The sequence below is a fragment of the Callorhinus ursinus genome, unplaced genomic scaffold (genome assembly GCF_003265705.2).
Source record: "Callorhinus ursinus isolate GAN/ISIS: 27379988/994484 unplaced genomic scaffold, GSC_fseal_2.0 scaffold23, whole genome shotgun sequence".
Lineage (NCBI taxonomy): Eukaryota > Metazoa > Chordata > Mammalia > Carnivora > Otariidae > Callorhinus > Callorhinus ursinus.
The window spans coordinates 4,975,916-4,996,047 of record NW_027397085.1 but is presented as its reverse complement, the minus strand read 5'-3'; the positions used below and the strand labels follow the sequence as shown (position 1 = coordinate 4,996,047).

Here is a 20,132-nt window from a genome sequence, read left to right as displayed (position 1 = left end):
AAAAGACATTTATTTGTACAAATGAAAATAAAATCTTGGTAGAATTTCTACAATACAAAGTCATGGATAAAGTTCATCTTGACTATCAAAAAGGTCACTCAAATTATTCTGCATTAAAATTCTTGATTTATGCATTGTATTCTGATTAAATGTATACAGAAGTAATGAAAATGAGCTGATCTTTACCAGTCAAAATTCAAAACCACAAGTTATCATGGCCTTATACCACCACTACTTATGTCAGCATTAAACCTCTGAAATGCTAGCCAGGTTCCCCACTGTTTGTGTATGTATATGTGTATATAAAAGTATATATACATATGTACCAATAGACGGAGAAATAGCAAGAAAAATGTATTTGTCAGGAACTCCAAATATCTGTGTTAAAGAATTAGTGTTGTTATTCACAACATAACCAAGCAAACAAACACCATTAATGAGATAATAACCAAATACCTAACCAAAAGTTCCAAATGAAGCCATTTTTAAAACATTTGTTGGGGGGGTACAAGATGACAGAGTAGGAAGACCCTAAACTCACTCTGTCCCATATTTACAACTAGGTATCACTCACATCCAAGTCAATAAACTGGAGAGCGATCTGAAGACTTGCAGAACAAAATCCACAACTAAATGCAGAGAAACTGCCGGCACTGGAGAAGTTAGGAAAGGCAGAAAGGTGGTGGCGATTTGCCAGAGGAGGGAAGGAGCTACGGCCGCAGAGAAGGGAAAGCACCAGGGCGTCCACACAGGTTAAAAAAAAAAAAAAAAAAAATCCCTATCACATCTGGCCTTGAAACCCAGAAGGGCTAAATTCTGTGAGTTTGTATAACCGCAGACCTGGGAGTCTGGAGCTTTGAATATCAGCTGACTCAGCAGCAGGGGAGCCAGGAAGGTGTGTGATAGCCAGGTCCCCACCCTTAAAGAGGGAACAGCCTGAGCAAAAGGCAACAGGGGAAGGGGATCTGTTTGTATGGATTTCAGGGCACACTGGGGAACTTCTCTGGAAACAGAGGAGCTGGCAGGGGCCATTTTCCTCCGCTATGCCTCAGCATAAACAGTGAGCCACCTGCCGGAGGCAGTGCTGCACAGAAACTTGCTACTAACCCGCTAGCAGTGTGCCAGGCCCATGAGCTCTCCTGAGGACTCACCCACTCCAAGTCCGCTGGCCCTGGGCTCAGGGCAGATTTTGTTAACGCTGCCCATGCTCCACCCAGTCAATGCCTCTGCATGCTGTGCCACTGTGGCCACCGCACTCTGGGGCCTGTGGCCAGGTCTAGCAGCTCAGTGCAGATTTTGCTGATGTCACGTGTGTGCCCTGCCCAGCCGGCCACAGGCCCCCAGCCCACATGCGCACAGACACATGCACCGCTTGTTGCTACCTCAGACATGTGCCTTGTGCCAGGCTGCTAACACATGCTGCGTGACGGGCCACCACCGCAATTTAGGGGATCTGGCCTACTCCTAGAGACCCTGCAAATTTTGCAAACACTGCTGCACCACCCCTGAGCCTTCCTATAGTCATGCCCCCTCAGGACCAGGCTGCCTGGGTCTCACTAATACCACAGAGAGCAAGCACAGCTCACAACAGGCAGAGTCTGTGCAGGGGTCTGGACTGATAGGGAAAGCGTAATAGTAGGATGCAAGAAACACACATAGGAGGCTCCGCCGAAGTGTCACGTTCTGGTGAACAGGAGACACTGCACTGCAGGGCACCACAGAACTTCTTCTTCATAAGGCAACTACTTTCCAGAGCAGGAGGCATAGCTGACTTTCCTAAGACATAGAAACAGAGAGGTAGACAAAAAAAAAAAAAAAAAAGAGAGAGAGAGAGAAGACAAAGGAATTTGTCCCAAATGAAAATCTTGACAAAAATCACAACTGGAGATCTATGTGAAACAGAAATTAGTATACCTGACAGAGAATTTAAAGTAATGATTAATAAATAAAGTAATGATCATAAATATATTCACTAAGCTTGAGAAAAGAGTGGACATTATCAGTGTGACCCTTGGCAAAGAGAGAAAAAAACAACATTATCAGACATGAAGAACTCAATACATAAAATTAAAAATACAATAGATGGAATTTAAACAGTAGGCTACAAGAAGCAGAGGAATGTACCAGTGACCTGGAGGATAGAGTAATGGAAAGCAAACAAGCTGAACAGATCAAAGACAAATACTCCATAATAGGAATAGACTTAGAGATCTCAGCGACTCAATTAAGTATAATAACATTTGCATTATAGTGATCCAAGAAGAGAGAGAAAGGAGGGCAGAAAATGTATCTGAAGGAAAAACAGCTGAAAACATCCCAAATGCATGGAGGGAAACAGAGACCCAGATTCAGGAGGCACAGCGATCCCCAACAAATTCAACCCAAGGAGGTTCACACCAAGATACAGAATTAGAATGGAAAAACCAGTGATAATTTTAAAGGTTGCAAGAGAAAAGAAGACCGTTACATACAAAGAAAACCCCAGGGGCTTTGTGCAGCAGAAATTTTGCAGGTCAGCAAGAAGTGGCATGTTAGGGGCACCTGGGTGGCTCAGTCATTAAGCGACTGCCTTCCGCTCAGGTTATGGTCCCAGGGTCCTGGGATCGAGCCCCGCATCGGGCTCCCTGGTCAGTGGGAAGCCTCCTTCTCCTTCTCCCACTCCCCCTGCTTGTGTTCCGTCTCTCTCTGTCAAATAAATAAAATCTTTAAAAAAAAAAAGAAGTGGCATGTTATATTTAAAGCGCTGAAAGGAAAAAAATCTGCAGCCAAGAATACTCTATCCAGGAGCACCTGGGTGGCTCACTGTTTAAGCGTCTGTCTTCGGCTCAGGTCATGATCCCAGGGTCCTGGGATTGAGCCCCGCATCAGGCTCCCTGCTCAGCAGGAAGCCTGCTTCTCCCTCTCCCACTCCTGCTGTCTCCCTCTGTCAAATAAATAAACAAAATCTTAAAAAAAAAAAAAGTTTAAACAAAAAAAAAGAATACTCTATCCAGCAAGGCTATCATTTGGAAGAAGGAGAGAGAAAGAGTTTCTCAGCCTAACAAAAACTAAGGGAGTTCAAGACCACTAAACCAGCCCTTCAAGAAATAAAAAGAGGACTCACTGAGTGAAAAGCAAAGACATAAGTAAAAGTATAAAAGGTAAAAAATACAAAATCATTAAAAATAAGTATTTCTGTAAAAATCAGTCAAAAGATTCATAAAATAAAATGATGTAAAGTATGACACCTTATACCAAAGACGTGGCAGGGAAGAGGGGAGAGGAGTAAAGAATGGGCTTAAACTTAAGCAATCATCAACTTAATATAGACTACTATACGCAGAAGATGTTATATACAAACCTAATGGTAACCAAAATTAAAAACCAGTATTAGATATGCAAAGAATAAAGAGGAAGGAACCCAAGTGTATCACTAAAGAAAGCCAACAAACCATGAAAGAAGGATCGGAAAAAAGCTACAAAAACAACCACAAAACAAGTAACAAAATGGCAATAAACACTTATCTACCAATAATTACTTTGAACGTAAATGGACTAAGCACTCCAATAAAAAAAACCGGGTGACAGTGAATAAAAAACAAGACCCATCTATATGCTGCCTACAAGAGACTCATTTCAGACCAAGAGACACCTGCAGATTGAAAGTGACGGGACAGAGAAACATTTATCATGCAAATGGATGTCAAAAGATAGCTGGAGTAGCAATACTTGTATCAGACAAAACAGACTTTAAAACAAAGTCTATAACAAAAAATAAAGAATAGTATAAAATAATAAAAAGTACACTCTACCAAAAGAATATAACAACTGTAAATATTTATGCACCCAACATGGGAGCACCCAAATACATAAAACACCTAATAACAAAATTAAAGGAATTTGATAATAATACAGTAATAATAGGGGATTTTAACACCTCACTTGCATCAGTAGACAGTAGACAGATCATCTAAACAGAAAATAAACAAGGAAACGGCTTTGCATGACACAGTGGACCAGATGGATTTAACAGATACATTCAGAAACATTCCATCCTAAAATAGCAGAATCCACATTCTCTTCAAGTGCACACAGAACATTGTCCAGAGAAGGCCACAAAACAAGTCTCAACAAATTATAAAAATCAAAGTCATACCATGAATCTTTCCTGACCACACTATGAACTAGAAATCAACTACAAGAAAAAATCTGAAAAGACCACAGATACATGAAGGATAAATAACATGCTACTAAACAATGAATGGGTCAACCAAGAAATCAAAGAAATCAAAAATTACATGGAAACATATGAACATGAAAACACAACAACCCAAAAACTTTGGGATGCATCAAAAGTGGTTCTAAGCGGAAAGTTTTAGCAATACAGGCCTACCTTAAGAAGAAAAATCTCAAATAAACAACCTAACCTGACATCTAAAAGAGCTAGAAAAAGAAGAACAAATAAACCCCAAACCCAGCAAAAGGAAGGAAATAATACAGATTAGAGCAAAAATAAATGATACGTAAACTAAAAAAGCAATAGGACAGGGCAATGAAACCAGGAGCTGGTTCCCTGAAAAGTTCAACAAAATTGATAAACCTCTAGCAAGACTCATAAAAAAGAGGACCCAAGTAAAATCACTAGTGAAAGAGGAGAAATAACAACCAATACTAGAAAAATATAATTATTACAGAATATTAATGAAAACCTATATGCCAACAAATTGGACAACTTAGAAGAAATGGATGGATTCCTAGAAACATATAACCTCCCAAAACTAAAGCAGGAAGGAATAGAAAATTTGAACGGACCAATTACCCACAATGACATTGAATCAATCATCAAAAAACTCTCAAAAAACAAAAGTCTAGGACGAGACAGCTTCACAGGTAAACTCCACCAAACATTGAAAAAGTTAATACTTACTCTTCTCAAACTGTTCCAAAAAATACAAGAGGAAGAAAAACTTCCAATTTATTCTATGAAGCCAGTACCAACCTGATACCAAAACCAGTAAAGTCACTACCAAAAAAGAGAACTACAGGCCAAGATCTCTCATGAATATAGATGCAAAATCCTCAACAAAAATACCAGCAAACAGAATCCAACAATATATTAAAAAAAAATCATACACCATGATCAAGTTGGATTTATTCCTGGGATGCAAGGATGATTCAATGGCCACAAAACAATCAAAATGATACATCACATCAATAAGATAAATGATAAAAACTGTATGATCATTTCAACAGATGCAGAAAAAGCATCTGACAAAGTACAACATCCATTCAAGATAAAAACCCTCAACAAAGTAGGTCTAGAGGGAACATACCTCACATAATAAAAGCCTTATATGAAAAACCCACAGCCACCATCTTGGGGGAAAAACTGAGGGCTTTTCCCCTAAGCTCAGGAACGAGACAAGGGTGCCTACTATCACCCCTTTTATTCAATGTAGTACTAGAAGTCCTAGCCACAGCAATCAGACAACATAAAGAAACAAAAGGCATCCAAATTGGTAAGGAAGAAGCAAAACTTTATTTGCGGATGAGATGATAGTATATACAGAAAACCCTAAAGACTCCACCACAAAACTACTAAACTGATAAATGAATTGAGTAAAGTTGTAGGATACAAAACCAGTGTTCAGAAATCTATTGCATTCCTATACGCTAATAGTAAAGCAACAGAAATTAAGAAAACAATCCCATTTACAACTGCACCAAAATCGGGCGCCTGGGTGGCTCAGTCGTTAAGCGTCTGCCTTCGGCTCAGGTCATGATCCCAGGGTCCTGGGATTGAGCCCTGCATCAGGCTCCCTGCTTCTCGGGAAGCCTGCTTCTCACTCTCCCACTCCCCCTGCTTGTGTTCCCTCTCTTGCTGTGTCTCTCTCTCTCTCTCGGATAAATAAGTAAAATCTTAAAAAAAAAAAAAAAAAAAAAAAACTGCACCAAAACCAATAAAATACCTTGGAATAAACCTAACCGAAGACGTGAAAGACCTGTACTCTAAAAACAATAAAACACTGATGAAATTCAAGACGACACAAAGAAATGGAAAGACATTCCATGCTTCAGAATATTGTTAAAATGTCCAAACTGCCTAAAGCAATTTATATATTTAATGCAATTCCTATCAAAACATCAACAGTATTTTTCACAGAACTAGAACAAATAATCCTAAAATTTGTACAGAACCACAAAGACCCTAAATAGCCAAAGCAATCTTGAAAAACAAAACTGAAGGTATCACACAATTACAGACTTTTTTTCTTTTTTAATGATTTTATTTATTTGACAGAAAGAGTGAGAGAGAGAGAACGAGTGCAGAAGCGGGGGGGGGCAGTGGAGGGGGAGAGGGAGAAGCAGACTTCCCACTGAGCAGGGAGTCTGCTGCCGGGCTTGATTCCGGGCTTGATTCCAGGACTCCAGGATCGACTTGAGCCAAAGGAAGATGCTTAACTGACTGAGCCACCCAGGCGCCCCCAAATTTCAAATTATATTACAAAGCTGCAGTAAAAAAAAAAAAAAAGAAAGTATGGTACTTGGCATAAAAATAGACACACAGATCAATGGAATAGAACACAAAACCCAGAAATTAACCCACAATATATGGTCAATTAGTATTCGACAAAGGAGAAATGAATACCCAACGGGAAAAAGTCTCTTCTATGAATGGTGTTGGGAAAACTGGACAACCACATGCAAAGAAGGAAACTGAACCACGTTCTATCACCATACACAAAAATAATCTCAAACGGAATAAAGACCTACATGTGAGACTTGAAACCATAAAAATCCTAGAAGAGAATACAGGAGGTAATTTCTCTAACACCAGTTTTAGCAATATCCTTCCAGATATGTCTCCTGAGGAAAGGGAAATAAAAGCAATAATAAACTATTGGGACTACATTGAAATAAAAAGTTTCTGTACAGCAATGGAAACAAAACTAAAAGACAACCTACTGAATGGGAGAAGATATTTGCAAATGATATATCCAATAAAGGGTTGGTATTCAAAATATATATAAGAACTGATACAACACCCAAAAAACAAATAATCCAATTAAAAGATGGGCAGAAGTGAACAGACATTTCTCCAAAGACGACATACAGATGACCAACAGACACATAAAAAGATGCTCAAAATCACTCTTCATCAGGGAAATGCAAATCCCAACCACAATGAGCTATCGCCTCACATCTGTCAGAATGGCTGAACTCACAAACGTAAGAAACAAGTGTTGGCAAAGATGTGGAAAAAAAGGAACACTCTTACAATGTTGGTGGAAATGCAAACTGGTGCAGCCACTATGGAAAACAGGAGGGAGGTTCCTTAAAAAGTTAAAAACAGAACTAACAACCCAGTAATCACACTGCTGGGTATTTACCCCCAAAATACAAAAACACTAACGGAAAGGGATACATGCACCCCTATGTTTATTGCAGTGTTATTTATAACAGCCAAGATATGGAAGCAGCCCAAGTGTCCATGATAGATGAATGGATAAAGATGTGGTGTACACAAACACTGGAATATTATTTAGCCATAAAACAATAATCTTGACATTTGCAACAACATAGATAAAGCTCAAGTGCAGGGGACCTGGGTGGCTCAGTCAGTTAAGCATCTGACTCTTGATCTAAGGTTAGGTCTTGATCTCAGGGTCATGAGTTCAAGCCCCACATTGGGCTCCGTGCTGGGCATGGAGTCTACTTAAAATGGGGGGGGGGGCAAAAAAAACCGGACTCTTAAGTATAAAGTATATAACTGATGGTTAAGAGAGGGGAGGTGGGTGGAGGGTTGGGGAAATAGGGGATTAGTATACAGAGTACACTTACCATGATGAAAAAACTAAAGAAAAGAAAAACAAAAACAAAAAGATACCTGCACCCACAAATTCACTGTAGCATTAACAATAGCCAAGATATGGAAGCAATCTAAGAGTCCATCTATAAATGAATGGATAAAGAAGATGCAATACATATACACATACACACATATGAATCCTACTCAGCCACAAAGATAATGAGATCTTGCCACCTGAACAACACAGATGGAAGTAGAGGGTAGCAAGCTAAGTGAAATATAAAACAAAAAGCAGAAGCAAACCCATAAATACAATAAGAACTGATGGTTGCCAGAGGACAGGAAGATGGGGGGATGGGCATATGAGTAAAGGGGAGAGGGCGACTTCTAGTTATGGAATGAATAAGTGACAGTGATAAAAGGTACAGCATACAGAATACAATTGATGGCATTGTAATAGCGTTGTATGATGTCAAGTGGTGAGCACAGTATAATGCATAGAGTTGTCATAGAGACAGAGTTGTTATAGAGACAAACCTTGAGGGCAGAGGGAAATAATGTGGAGTTATTATTAATGGGTTTAGTTTGGGTTAAGCAGTATAAAAAAGTTTTAAAGATTGGTTGCCAACAGCATAAATATACATAACACTACTTAAACGTGCACTTAGAAATGGTTAATATGGTAAATGTAATGTTATGTGTTTTTTAGCACAATTAAAAAAGGTAACTTGAACGTTGCTTGTGCCACCTCATCTGGACCCTTGCTTCAGGGATACAAACTAGGGATGTGAGGGAAGAATTAAGATCATATTTGTGTCACAAAAGAGGAAGCATAATAATGTTCCATGTTTTGCTGTTACAGCCCTATTTACATAGCAGTAATTCTATGAGAAACATGTGTTCATCCATTTTGGAAACTATCGTCATGAATATTCTAATCCTGGGTGTTCTTTTCCTCTGATAAATACTGTTGAGTCTCAAACAATTTCAAGGGTCTAGAGAAATGGTTGTCAATATAATGCATTTCAAAATTTCTGTGGAACTTTTGAAAAGATACTCATTTCCACTTCTGGTAATAGGGACCTCATGACCTTGAAATCTCAAATTTCAAAACAAACTATTTTACCAGAGATAAAGGCACTTCATAATGATAAAAAAAAAAAAGTGGATTCATCAGAGAAACATTAACAATCATAAATGTGTATGAGATAAATACAGACTCTCAAAATACATGATACAAAAATACACACCCAGGCCACACCACATGCTTGCTGAATCTTAATTTCCAGAGTAGTGCTAGGGCACTGTCATTTAAAAACCAAATAATACAAACAAAAAAACTACATGGGGATTCAAATGTGCACAACTGGTCAAAAACCACAGTTTTTGACATATTATAATTAAAAAATCAATCCTTAGGTAAATACTACTACTACTGTGGGTTGGATTAACAAAATCCTTTCTTCTGCATGAGAATGTGACCTTTGGTTAACTTTCTGGTTCTTTTCTTCTAGAACCCAGAGAACACAGTATGTCAACTATGTTGCTGGGCAACATATTATATAGAAAAAATAATTTGTGATTGGTAAGCTACATCTGAACTGGGAAGAGCTTTATGTGAACTGTAAATACCTGATGGAGATACACAGTTTTAGGCTTCCCTGAGTGGGGTATGGCATATCCTTTATGGTAAACCAGGAAGATAGCCCATGGAGTTATAACAAGAGGTAGGTATTCATTCCTAAGGGACATGAGGATTGTAAGCCAGAGTGGCTCCTGTGAATCTTGTTAAACTATCACTTTTGGGTAGCCAAAGAAGATAGCTCCCAGAAGCTATGCGGACTGTTTTAAGAAGTGCAGAAACAAACACCTATTACTGGTGTGCTGGGAAGCGATGGTTCCTGTCCTAATTACCTTCTGAGTAGACCAGGGTGAACTGTGGCCCAAATCAGTCCTGTGATCTGAATGTTTAGTTGAACCTAAGAAGACTCGTATTGCAACTACCTTATCTTTGTGTTGTGGTTTAGACATCAGTGCCTCCGTGCCATACTCAAGATCTCTAGGTTGACTTTTTTTTTTTTTAAGATTTTATTTATTTATTTGAGAGAGAGAATGAGAGACAGAGAGCACGAGAGGGAAGAGGGTCAGAGGGAGAAGCAGACTCCCTGCCAAGCAGGGAGCCCGATGTGGGACTCGATCCCGGGACTCCAGGATCATGACCTGAGCCGAAGGCAGTCGCTTAACCAACTGAGCCACCCAGGCGCCCCTGTAGGTTGACTTCTTAATCAAAATATTTTCCAATGATGCTTTTTGCTAATGGGGGTTGGGGAGAGGAGGAATCCATTCTAACCTCCTAGTGATCTTGTGTATCCAGAATAGTACAATATTCTTTCTGTGGTGGTAGTTTTGCCTGCATCAATATGAGCCATAATTCCAATATTACGGATTCTGTTTAAAAGGTAGGAAAAAAAAAAGCACGTATTACAAGATGGACATTAATAAAAATGTAAAACCAAAATATGTACACTTTGCAAATTTCAAATCTGGTTAGTATTTCAATAATTTTTATGTTATAAAAACTAGAAAAACAGAAAAAACAGAAAAACAGAAAAACCACATTATTCTGACAAAATAGCTAACAAAAGGGTGAACTACAATCTTAGGAATCTTTTACTTATTTCTATATACTGTTGCTACATTAAAAACATTTAGTACTGAATTCAGGAAAAAAATAGCTTTTAAAATACATACCAACATCTATTTAAAAATAGCTAGGGCAGAAAGCTAAATTAACAATGCTAAATTAAGTCCATGACAGAAACTCTTAACTTTTTATAGCAGCATATGGAAAAGAGTACATCAGCGATAGTACTTACTTAGCTATGGGAGGACTGATGATGGAATGAAGGGATTTGATATCATTTCCAACTAAACCTAATGGAAAGAGGGTTACAATTTAAAAGTTTAAGAAATTTTCCTTTAATTTGCAAATCAAAAAGTTAAAGTAATTTTAAGCAAATACCACAATTCCAATTAAAGTAAAAATCCAAGCTAAATATAAACTCATTTACCTAAAAATTATTTTCCTGCAATCATAAAGAAAAGGCAATAGATAATGTAAGATCAAGTTTTCCGTTTTGGTTTTTTTCTTCCTGGTTTTTTGGAGTTTTTTTTAAAGATTTTATTTATTTGACAGAAAGACACAGCGAGAGAGGGAATACCAGCAGGGGGAGTGGGAGAGGGAGAAGCAGGCTTCCCACTGAGCAGGGAGCCCGATGCGGGGCTCGATCTCATGACCTGAGCCAAAGGCAGACACTTAATGACTGAGCCACCCAGGCGCCCCTCTGTTTTTGTTTTTTAAAGATTTTATTTATCTTTTTGACAGAGAGAGCACAAGCAGGCACAGACAGAGGGAGAGGCAGGCTCCCCACTGAGCAGAGAGCCCGATGCAGGACTCGATCTCAGGACCCCAGGATCGTGACCTGAACTGAAGGCAGATGCTCAAGCAACTGAGCCACCCAGGCACCCCTAAGATAAAGTTCTGAAACATCAATTTCTAGATCATATCCTTAGAAAAATATAAATTTACCCCCGTCTTTGCCACTTTCTATAATTTTGTAATAGACATAATAGAATTGTAGAATTAGAATGTTCATAACAATAATCTTACGGCCACAGCATTTAAATCAAAGAAAAATAAAATGCACAGTCCTGTAAACCTGCATTGTCAAGGCTTTAGGAGTGAAGAGTGATCCTCATATCAGAAAATAACGAATTTTCGTACAATTTGAAATCTATCTTCCCTCAGTAATCCCAAGCACAAAGTACCTTTAAAGATGGCCTAGGAGGTATCACTGAACAGGAGCTATAATAATCTAATAACTTCTAAAAGGCCAAGTAGTATTTCTGGAATACAAAAGCCCATAATATTTTACTCTGTGCTTATGATGTATTTTATTAATAATATTAAAGCAAAAATGCAGTTACATTTATAATTTTAATCTATACCTTCCTACTATTTAAATCAGTTTTACAAAATTTCTCTAATAAATTAAGAACAGTTCTACTGTATTTTGAAAACCTGATGGCAGTTTTAAGACTTACAGATGATCTATATGGCTACAGATAAATTTGCATGACAAAATATAGCAATATAGATATAAATCAATAATGCAGGGCATTAAATTCACATGCCATTACAAGTCACACAGCCTATCAGTATTTTTACTCCATGATTCTCACATGACGAAGATGGTAGTGAGAACAGCCACATAATGAAACCAGTTTCAAAGAGTCTCCCATATGCTTGCTTACTTCAAACAAAGAACGTTCAGAATGCGTCGGTTCTTCAAGCACCAAGGTTTTTTTAAGATTTTATTTATTTGACAGAGAGAGCACAAGCAGGGGGAGCAGCGGGCAGAGCGAGAGGGAGAAGTAGACTCCCCACTGAGCAGGGAGCCCGATGTGGGGCTCGATCCCAGGACCCCAGGATCATGACCTGAGCCACAGGCAGATGCTTAACTGACTGAGCCACCCAAGTGCCCTAAGCATCAAGATTTTTTTTTTTAGCATCAAGCTTTTAATAGCCATTTTACCTAATGCAAACTATCCCAGATAAATATTTAACCAACTACTCTTAAGAACCTTCAAAATGAATTATTTGGCAAACCTCTACTGACAGGAAATACTTCTGTATAAAAACCAGAAACAGACTAGAAAAAAACAGTATTTTACAGCAAAAGCAACTCTACAAGTAGACAACCGTCTGAACTTCTGAGCCAGCTACTAAAGCCAGCAACTGTTCTCTTTGTTTAGCTCATTTTGACAGCCAGCAGGTTAGGAATATAGGCCTACTAGTACTGCCTCCTGGCATCTATCAGAATACTTCCAACTCCTAATCATCTCAAGGAAAGAGTCAAAATGGAGACCCTTAATAAGGAATGTTTGCCAATGAGAGAAAGCAAACAAGCAGTTTAAGTACAATGAGAAGAATCAAAATTTACCTGGTAGAGAACTGTAGTTTCTTCCAAGAGGCACATATAGCTTTAATCTTTTTAAACTTGCTTTTATTTTAGAGCAACACATATTCTAGTGAGGAGAAAAAGAAACACGATATTAATTTTATTTTAGCATGACTTATTTGAATACTTTTTACCTAACTATGCTTTGTCAGAGAAAATACTTTTAATCTCCTTAAAACAGTTCCCATTTATTAACTCCCGTTCCTTTAAAAAGTGACAACCCAAAATCATACTATAGGAAAAAACAAAAATAGAACTAATACTGACATGCTATTCTGAGCTGTTCTTAGAAGATGGTTCTCTAAGATCTGCAGCATTGCCAACAGAGGGAACACAAATTCTCTGGACCTACTTCAGACAAAAGAATCAGAAACTCTGGGGAGAGGCAGACAATCTGTGGGGTTTTTTTTAAACTGAAGTGTAATTAACATAGTGTTACATTAGTTTCAAGTACTGAACAAGCTGTGGTTCAATAAGCCCTCCAAGTGATTTTTTTTATTTGAGAGAGAGAGAGAGAGAGAGAGAGAGAGAGCTGCGTGGAGGGGGAGAGAGTCCTAAGCAGACTGCACTGAGTGCGGAGCCTAATGTAGGGCTCGATCTCACAACTCTGAGATCAGGACCTGAGCAGAAACCAAGAGACCGATGCTCCACAAACTATGCCACCCAGGTGCCCCAAGCTCCAGGTGATTCTGATAGCTATAGTTTGAAAATCAGGACCTGACGTTTCCAGAGAGCCTTAAAGGTTAAAGGAGGTCTCCTACCCTGGCTACTCCTGGATTTTCCTCTACAGGTGCTAAGAGCTGGTAGGGGTCATGGAACTCAGACTTTATAAAAGTGGCTGCGCTGGCTACGCATTAGAATCACCTGAAAAACTTTAAAACCACCTGAAGGGGGAAGGTCGGAGAAGTAGGACTGGCGTTCTTCACGACCCCTGAGGTACCTTCCCCCGGTGTTCCCACACACAGGCTGGGTATTCCCCATCCCCGTCTATCCCCAGACCACCGGGTCCACAATGACTGCCGACACATTTAGCATCGTTACACTGAGGCTATGTAAATAGTCTGGGCTGCCACAATCTGCCTTTGATGATATCTTGGGATGCATGCCTGTGTCTTCTATATTCCCTGTGCATTAGTTACCAAGTTTTTGGCAATAAAACACTATTATCCTAAGAAAATACTTCAAGAGTAGAGACCCAAAACTATTTAAACTTCCAATGCATAATGACCAGGGCAAGACAGTAGTGACCTGTCACAGGTGTGCAGTCTAAAAGCATCAGCAATGAAAACACTAAAGAAAACCTGTGTAACTCCTTGGGGTGCTAACGACCTCAAAATGGAATATACAAATGGACAGTCTTTAAAACACTGCACAGGGAATTTTAAAGTAGCAAAATGAATTTCAAACTAGTGATAAGGCCTGCTGCTTCTTAATTACAGTTTCTCCCACACTCCCTATTAAGAAAAACTGATGAAGATAAAGATATACTAGTTTAAGAGTATACTAGGCCTTTCGGGAAGTAAAGTAACTGAAGTTGCTGAAGTACATTTAATTTTACAAGAAAAGCTTACATTAATGTGCAGGATGGGTGTTTTCTTATGATTTACTCCAAACTTCCCCAAGTGGGAAAACATGTTGACCCTCTAAACTGTTATTCTCTGAAAAAGAAATATACAAAATTTTAAAACTAAGTTTATGTAGTATATATCAGTAAGACATGTAAAATAAGGCATATGTAATATGTATGGTAAAAATGTATTACATTTTAAAAAGTAGGCACAGTATTTTTAGGTATCAAAAATTCAATGCATCATTCAGAAAGTGAAAATTCTGACAAAATATAAGAAATATGGTTCTTAAAGCTAAAATGTTCTTTATTTTTTCAACACGCTTTAATTCTTCAAGATATGAACATACTGTGGAAAAAGATTACAAAAATATATCGCAGCAAATACAATGTATTTAAAACTATACAGAATTTAGTATAGAAAAGGAAGCATCTACATGTTAACTTGGTAATTTTTCATCAGTAGTGTAACTTATTGGTTTATCTGTATATTCTGATTTTTCTACAATAGGTAGAAAAATACACAAAAGCAGGTCCTCTTCTGTGATTATAAAAACTAAGTATCTCTGGTTTAAAACATTTACTGAATATGAACTATGTTGCAGGTACACTATCAAAGCTATGAGACATTCACGGAAGCATCTGAGACTGGGTAGGGAGCAGAGAGCAGGGAGACCTTGTGTGCCTTGTTATATAAAAAGTCTTGTCAAAACTCATTACTTTGGGGCACCTGGCTGGCTCAGTAGACGGAGTGTGCAACTCTTGATTCAGGGTTGTGAGTCTGAGCTCCACACTGGGTGTGGAGATTGCTTAAAAAATAAATAAAATAATAATAAATAAAATGGGATCATGACCCAAGTCAAAGGCAGCCGCTCAACCGACTGAGCCACCCAGGCACCCAGTCATCCACAATTTTCTGTAAAGACTATTAAAATACTCAATACCTTTCCCAACCACCTATATGACCTATGTGTATGAGGCTGGATTTTCTTCAGATGGTTCAACCAAAAATAAAAATCCTACATACACAGTAACAAATACAGAAAGTGATAGGAGATGCCAGCGTTTTTGCTTATGCCCAGCATTAGAGACTTGCAAAACTGTAAGGCAAGGTAGAATATTCCTCAAACTAAATTATTTTTGTTTTGTAAAATAAAAGGCATTTCTCATAAAACTCTATTACTTACATTAAGATTTACTGGATTTATTAAGTTTAAGTGAATTACTAAAATATTTTAATTTCTAATAGCTGAATATGAATTATAACCTACATAAACAAAACTCTTTGGAGTTCTAAATCATTTTTAAGAGTGTGAACGGTTACTATAGACTAAATTTTGAAAACTTATTCCAACACCCTATTTCCCCAAGTGAATGCTCATGATTATTTTAGGTTACAGAAAGAAAAAAAATGGTTTACTACATAAATATCAGAAAAATTAGCCAACAGAATCCATCTTGTATATACTAATGTTTAAGAAGTTAAACTTTTTTACTTAAAATGTGAATTTGAGGAAAATTAAGTAAATAATAACACAGGTGACATTCAGATATGACCAGTCTTAAAAAGTAGTACTCAAATCACTCAAGTGAGAGATATTGCTTTAATCCATTATTTACACATATCCTTGAAACAAAGAACTTCCTCTCATCACTTACCTACTCAAAACATTTAAAGGTTCTTTTTTTTTTTAAGATTTTATTTATTTATTTGAGAGAGAGAGAGAGAGAGAGCGAGCGAGCATGAGAGGGGGGAGGGTCAGAGGGAGAAGCAGACTCCCTGCCAAGCAGGGAGCCCGATGCGGAACTCGATCCCGGGACTCCAGGATCATGACCTGAGCCGAAGGCAGTCGCTTAACCAACTGAGCCACCCAGGCGCCCTAAAGGTTCTTAATACAACAAAATCTGTCCCCAACTACCTTCACAGCCTTGTAGTCTCCTATTCCCTACTCTATACCAGGGAGCTCTAGCCAAAATTCCCCAGAAACATCATACTCTGGCACCTTCACACTTTTGTGCGTAATGTTGCCACTGCCTGAAAGCAATCCTAGAATCCTCAAGACTCCATTCTTGGTCAATTTCCATTCAATCTTCATGCCCCAACTTGAAAGCTTTTCCTAATTTCCTAGAAAATTTTAATACTGTCTTCCCTATGTTTCCATAACACTTGGAACTTGTATTTACTCATGACAAATACGGTATTTACAAGCTCTCTCCATTACTGTGAGCTCTCCAAAAGGAGGGATCTTCTACCAGCACTGCCCAGCACAATGCTTCATTTTTTTTTTACCTATTAAGTCAATTAGGATCCTCCAGTGATGAAGGATTTTCTTCTTTCCCATGGGTCAATGATTTTCTTTCTTAATTTATTTATTTATTTGACAGAGAGAGACACAGCGAGAGAGGGGAACACAAGCAGGGGAAGTGGGAGAGGGAGAAACAGGCTTCCCGCTGAGCAGGGAGCCCGATGCAGGGCTCGATCCCAGGACCCTGGGATCATGACCTGAGCCGAAGGCAGACGCTTAATAACTGAGCCACCCAGGCGCCCCTGATCAATGATTTTCAACAAAAATGGTTGCCTACTACAGGTGCTATCAAGTGAGTTATTCTCTAAGGCCCAAACCTACTTAAGACCTTGGAGAATAAAGTGTTCACTAAATGTTGTAATACCTAACGGTATAAGAGCAATAATGAGGAAGAAAAATGGGTAAATACCCATTCTACGTTATTGGCAACAAGTTACACTACCAATAAACAAAAAGAATCAATGGATTGTTTTTTTTTTTTTTAATCAGTAGAGTATCATGCCTGTAAGTCCTAATATACAAAAAGAGAAATCATGGGGCCACCTGGGTGGCTCAGTCGGTTAAGCATCTGCCTTTGGCTCAGGTCATGATCTCAGGGGTCCTGGGATCAAGCCCTTCATTGGGCTCCCTGCTCAGCGGAGAGTCTGCTTCTCCCTCTTCCTCTGCCCCTCCTCCTGCTCGTGCTCTTGCTCACTCTCTGTCTCTCAAATAAAGAAAATCTTAAAAAAAAAAGAGAGAGAGAGAAATCATGGACCACTAAAGAACAATCACAGGGCACCTGGGTGGCTCAGTTGGCTAGGTGTCTGCCTTCATGATCCCAGGGTCCTAGGATCAACCCCCGACGTTGGGCTCTCTGCTCAGCCTGCCACTCCCCGACTGTTCTCCCATTCTCTGTCAAATAAATAAAATCTTAAAAAAAAAAAATCATAAAATACACCACTATGCAAGCAAAACTGAAGGTGATGTTGCTGAGAATCAAGTAATATACGAAAGGAAATCCTAAAGCATCAAGTTGTTCTGTTTGCAGACTGTATTTGTTACTGTACTTAGTAATTTCTCCCAAATTAGAAACTTCATTTCACATCTGTGTCATAGCCAGTGTTTTTTAGAAAAATATCACATATGAATTAGGCCAGTAAGTTTATTAATGTCAATCCCTAAAATCATCTTTGATTTTTTTCTATGTTCAATAGATCATCTCATGCTATCAATCTAAACACTTGTTTTTCCTACAAAATTTATTTCTAGCACAAGTTCTAAAACCATCTGAAGTTATGTACATTTTATCTAAATTTAAAAAATCAGTTCTAGCCTTTAACTTCATTCAAGAAAAAAGTTTACCAAATTAACTTTTACTTGCTAAAAAAACAGCCTAAAGATACTTTTACATTTAGGTCAACTATACTGATAAAGCACTTTCCAATTCCCTTGTTCATTTAACATTTATTGGAGCAACACAAGAAGTTAGTTATTAGAAATATAAAAGTGAATAGTACATGATCCCCAACCTCAAGAAAAATGTTAGCTTTAAAAATTCTAGCCTGTCTCCTGCATATTACTCTAGCAAACATTTCAATCATACTTTGTTTTACAAAGCTCTTACTACACTTGTTCCTCTTCTTTAACGTAAATAAGCTTGACTTTTTAACCATACACAATTTATAAAGCAGCTCTCACATCCTCCTGACTTCACTTATAATCTCACCTATAGCAACAAATACTATCTAAAGTTTAATCCAATCAGAGAAATGCATTTTCATGCTTCTGCCAAAATGCAAAAAGTGGGTATCCACTATATCCTTTTGGTAGATAAATAACAAAGAAGTGATGATATCCAAATTGGCTACTGCCAGGTATATAGGAAGTAAATTTTTCTAAGAAAGTTTTGCTGACATTGAACTGCTTAGGCCATTTTTAGCCTGCAATCACAGCTGAAAGTAAGAACAAATGATAAACAACATAGCCAACCACTTTGCCTCCTCTATTTTACACAAATCAAAATGTGACCACTACTTAACCTTTAAGAACTTACTTTTTTTCTATTCCTGGTTCAGAAGGCAAAAAGGGTATGAGTGGCTTTGAGAATCATAAATGAAAAAACATATTGATGAGTTCACAACTTAAACCTACTAAAAATTTCCATAAGCTGAAAGAACTACAACAGGAAGCAATAAGGATAAATCTCACAATGTTATGCAAAAGAAACCAACACAAAAGAGTTCATACTGTATGATTCCAATAATATAAAGTATAAAATGGGCAAAACTAATGCATCCTGTTACAAGTCAGGATAGTATTTACACTTGAGAGTGGCAGTGCCTGGAAAGAGGCCTAGGGAAGCCTTCTGGGGTGCAGGTTAATGTAATTTCCTGATTCAGGAGCTGCTTACTGGGTGTGGTCAGAGTTTGATAAACCCCCTGAAGCATCTATCCACAATACGCATTGTTTGCGTGTATCTTACACTTCAATAAAAAGTGTTTTTAAATCTTTCCACAAACTTCTTATTGTAATAGAAATGTCAAGTGGGCAAAGACCTGAATAGTTTCCAGAAGACTTGCTAGAGTCCCAAGTCTTCTGTGATCTTGGATAAATCACTTAAAATCTCTGAACCTTTCTTTCCATCTATCACATTACCGGATCAGTATGAGAATTAAGTTCATATACTCCACAAGAATTTATTGTTATTGTGTCTACCACTGCCTCCTGGTAAATGGGTTAAAAGTAGTGAACAAAAGACATCCTTGCACTCATACCGTCTCTATCCTGGTCACTAGATAGATAATAAACAAAAGGAATAAATAAAATACTTAGCATCTCCTACGGTGACACGTGCTGTAGAGAAGAATTACGCAGGAAAGGGAAGTGGGCAGTAACTGTAAGCAAAGTCCTTTAGGCAAATGACATTTAAATGACAGTTAAAGACGTCAAGTAGGTGTAGGAAGCAAAACCTGGGGGAAGCGTACCCTAGGAAGAGCGATTACGTAATTTATTGCACCTGAAAATGCCGGGGGAACATTAGGGTTTTTAATCACATTAGAAGATGGAGCCTTGAAAAACCTCAAACCCCAAACCCACCTTAGTGCCTCAACTCCACGAACTAAGACTTAGGAAGATGATTAAGGCCTTCGGGAGGCCCTTTCGTCCTCCTCTGTGGCTGGCTGTTGCCTCCCTAAAGGGGGCACGGTGCTCGGCGCGCCGCAGGGTCATAGGCACTAGGCAGTGGCACCGCGCGGTCCGGTACCCACCTGGCACTAGGTCGCATACTGGAGGCCGGCTTTTTCCTGCCGGGTGTTGAGAGCCGCAAGGGCAGGCTGCGCCAAAGTCCGCAAGTCCCCCCGGCCCTACACACTACCTCGGCGAACGCCCTGGTAACTCCGGGAAGGAACTTAGAGTCTTCGCACCCACCTCCTCCCGCCGCCGTACTTCGCCACTTCCGGCGGTGCAACACT

The 20,132-nt window shown here is 38.7% G+C and overlaps 1 protein-coding gene across 4 annotated transcripts in view; it reads right to left on the bottom strand.

The window, feature by feature from the left end:
* The window catches only part of GFM2 (GTP dependent ribosome recycling factor mitochondrial 2), a 57,712-nt gene extending 37,593 nt beyond the window's left edge, over positions 1–20,119 (bottom strand). For 3 of the 4 annotated variants that reach the window (XM_025892581.2, XM_025892582.2, XM_025892583.2), the window contains exons 1-5: positions 19,929–20,119; positions 14,382–14,468; positions 12,793–12,877; positions 10,666–10,723; positions 10,140–10,237 (exon numbers count right to left, since the gene is read on the bottom strand). In XM_025892581.2, coding sequence (XP_025748366.2) covers positions 10,140–10,237; positions 10,666–10,723; positions 12,793–12,877; positions 14,382–14,444 — 304 coding nt within the window. In that variant the 5' untranslated portion in view covers positions 14,445–14,468; positions 19,929–20,119. Of the gene's footprint in view, positions 1–10,139; positions 10,238–10,665; positions 10,724–12,792; positions 12,878–14,381; positions 14,469–19,758 lie in introns of all 4 variants that reach the window. The other variant, XM_025892580.2, reaches the window with a different exon arrangement.
* Between the last annotated feature and the right edge of the window lie 13 nt (positions 20,120–20,132).